Source organism: Nannochloropsis gaditana (assembly GCF_000240725.1).
Source record: "Nannochloropsis gaditana CCMP526 unplaced genomic scaffold scaffold385, whole genome shotgun sequence".
Taxonomy (NCBI): domain Eukaryota; class Eustigmatophyceae; order Eustigmatales; family Monodopsidaceae; genus Microchloropsis; species Microchloropsis gaditana.
Genome location: NW_005803568.1, coordinates 15,950 through 18,778, shown reverse-complemented (window position 1 = coordinate 18,778; position 2,829 = coordinate 15,950). Strand labels below are relative to the sequence as shown.

Here is a 2,829-nt window from a genome sequence, read left to right as displayed (position 1 = left end):
TCCCTCCCTCCCTCCCTCCCTCCCTTACAGGATGCCTCCGAGGTCCTCGCCCTCCGCGATGAGCTCCTGTCGGACCCCTCTGTCGACAAGGGTCACCCCAACGACCACCTCTTCACCCAAGAGGGCTGGCGCGGTTTCCTCCACTCTTTTCTCACCTTCGAAACCTCCTCCCCTTTCACTCCCTCCTCCTTCCGAGCCACGAACGCGCAGAGCCCGAAAGCAGGCGGTTGGATGAGTGCATTCCTTTCCCCAGCCCAACGTGTCCTTGCCCGTCTGATGGGGAGGGAAGGAGGGGCGAGGGAGGGGGAGGAAGGAAGGACGGCCGGGGAGGTGGAGAAAGCGCCGCGGAAGTCGGCGGTCACAGGACAGGTGGACTCGGGCGTGGCCATCACGATCGGCGCGACGCCCAGGATGCAGGAAGGGGAGCGAAAGCTGAGCGCTACCGCCCGCACACCCCGGAGCGTGAAAACACCGAAGACGTCGGGTTCCCAGCGGAGCATGAAAACACCCAGGACGCCGGGTTCCCACCGGGGGAGGAAACGGTTGACCCGCCAGGCGGTGGCGGAGTCGGTGAGGAAGGAGATGCAGGGCTTTTTCGGATTGTTCCAGAGGGGGGGAAGCAAGGTGGAGGAGGAAGAGAAGAAGGAAGAGGAAGCGAGGAGGAAGAAGCGGAGGGAGAAGAAGGAGGAGGTGGGGGAGGAAGGGGAGGCGCGGAAGCGGAAGGAAAAGAAAGAGAGGAAGGAGAGAAAAGGTACGAAGGAGGGAGGAGAGGGAGCGGAAGGAGGAATGGACGAGAGCGAAGCAGGCAAGAAGAAGAAGAAGAAGAGCAAGAGGAAAGATAAGGACGTGCTGGGGGAAAGCAGCACCGAAAAGATTGATGAGGAAGGAGAAGCGGCGACCGAGGCGATGGTTGTGGACGAAGCTCCTCTCAGCGTGGAGGCTGCCGCGGTGGTGGATGTTCCCTTGTCCCCCACTGCCGTGGTCGTCGACTTACCTCCGTCCACCGACATGGAAGAGGAGAAGAACGCCGAACCCTGAGCTTTCCAGAAGGAAGGGGGATGGGGTCGGGTTTTAGGATAAAGGGGTGGAGGTGCGGTCAGAAGCGACCTGCCCGTGCTTCTATCAGGAACAATGGCTGCTCGTGTACTTGTCTGGGGTGGGCAGTAGGCCGAAGCCGAAAAGACGTGTCTCCAAATGGACAAGCTTTATGCAATGCGGGCATTGGCACGCGTGCAGTTCCCAGGTTTGGAGGTCGGAGCGTCGAAGAGAATTGGAGATTACAGATAGGGGATAGGAAGAAATGCGAGGAGAAATACCCGTGTATTTTCTTGATCGTAGGCGGGTTGTGATGTTGAACAGGCGATGAAGGGGTCTACATAGGGATGGGACTGCGTCATAGCAGAGGGGCGGCCAATAGGGTGAGGGAGAATGGATGTCACGGGACAAGCATAGACTGCCGGAATTAAGGCGGAGATTGGCAGACTCTCGCAGGTTTGGAGAATGTAGAGGAACGCGTGATCAAAACATAAGATTGGACGGATTCACTGGAAACGATATTTTGGTCAACTGTTGCGCTCTTGTTTTGCTCGCACAGAGTGAGGAGGTTGTTCATGCGGTTATAGTAGTACTCAACACCATCCCCTTCACGCCTAAGATTTTTATCCCACTCCGTATAATGCTCAAGAAATACATAATATGATTTGATGGATCCCCCTCGAAAGGGCGCAGTATGCGATTGACAGTTCTTGGAAATTAAGACAAAGAAAGATCAACACGAATGTATGGGCCGAGGAAATACCGAAACTTCTTGTCAGACCAAGCCACACTTTACCGCGTTCACAATCCTTGTGCCAGGCACATTTTCTTCCCTCATGAAGACACTTGATCTGTCATAATTTGTGCCTGGAAATTTGAAAAGCACTCGAGTTGTGAATGAAAGAGGAGACGGGGAAAATATGCGCGAGGTTAGATGTTCTACAAATATTGTCGACTTGAAGGTTGCGCTGCGATACATTCATATGTTAAAGGTTCAACCCCCGTAGCTGCAAAATGAAAGGCAGAATGAGGAACATTATAATGCTCGTCATGGCCTCGTGTCAAATAGGGGCAGGCATACAGAGCCTTTATGGGACTTCCCCTTTCGCAGACGAGAAAATGCAGGGCCCTCAGGTAAGCGTAGTGAGCCGTCCACACACCGCATGTGGTGGGTAATCCTAGACATGGCTTTCTCATGGCTTGGTCCACGCTCCGTTCATTCGACAGAATATCCCAGGCAAGGTCTGGATGGCTTGGTTTGATAGAGGAGGACAAAACGTCGCCTACCACTCTTACGATGATGTAAATCATGGTTCCTGCGAGCTAAACCCATGCACGGGCGTAGACGCGGTGTACAAAAATGTCTTTCGAAAGGTACGCATGCGTTGGAACGTAATGGAATAAGAAGATTCGAGGAAAACCCGGCATGGCAGGACACCAAAAAAGGTCCACCCTTGGACCCTCGGAGAGGTGCCTTTCTCACCTATTTCAATCCCGCCAGACGTGTCATTCAATCTCAAATTTCTCGCCCTTAGGAAAATAACTGTCGTGGCACGAATTGAAACCCATGCTTCTACCTCTTTTGTCACCTTCCTCTCCACACAGGACGAAGGCGCCTCTACCTCCTACACCAAACCTCCGAATGGGGGTTGGCCCGGCGATCGCTTCGCAGGGAACAACAGCCAGGTGCCCATCGATCAGATGTACTGGGGATGGAATGCTCTAGGTAAACTTCCCCTCTTTCTCTCCCTCGCTACTTCCCTCCCGGTCCAATATTTCCTCTCCTCGGACCCC

At 54.2% G+C, this 2,829-nt stretch overlaps 2 protein-coding genes across 2 annotated transcripts in view; both read left to right on the top strand.

The window, feature by feature from the left end:
- Positions 1-786: 786 nt before the first annotated feature.
- On the top strand, positions 787-1,038 carry NGA_0368000 (uncharacterized protein; the record flags this gene model as incomplete). The annotated part of the gene is made up of 1 exon (XM_005854786.1): positions 787-1,038. One exon carries the CDS (start codon positions 787-789, stop codon positions 1,036-1,038), a length of 252 nt encoding a protein of 83 aa, XP_005854848.1.
- Positions 1,039-2,102: 1,064 nt separating this feature from the next.
- NGA_0367900 (uncharacterized protein) overlaps positions 2,103-2,829 on the top strand; it is a 1,441-nt gene continuing 714 nt past the window's right edge. The window contains exon 1 of the mRNA XM_005854785.1: positions 2,103-2,169. Within this exon, the coding sequence (XP_005854847.1) occupies positions 2,155-2,169 (15 nt within the window). The 5' untranslated portion in view covers positions 2,103-2,154. The remainder of the gene's footprint in view (positions 2,170-2,829) is intronic.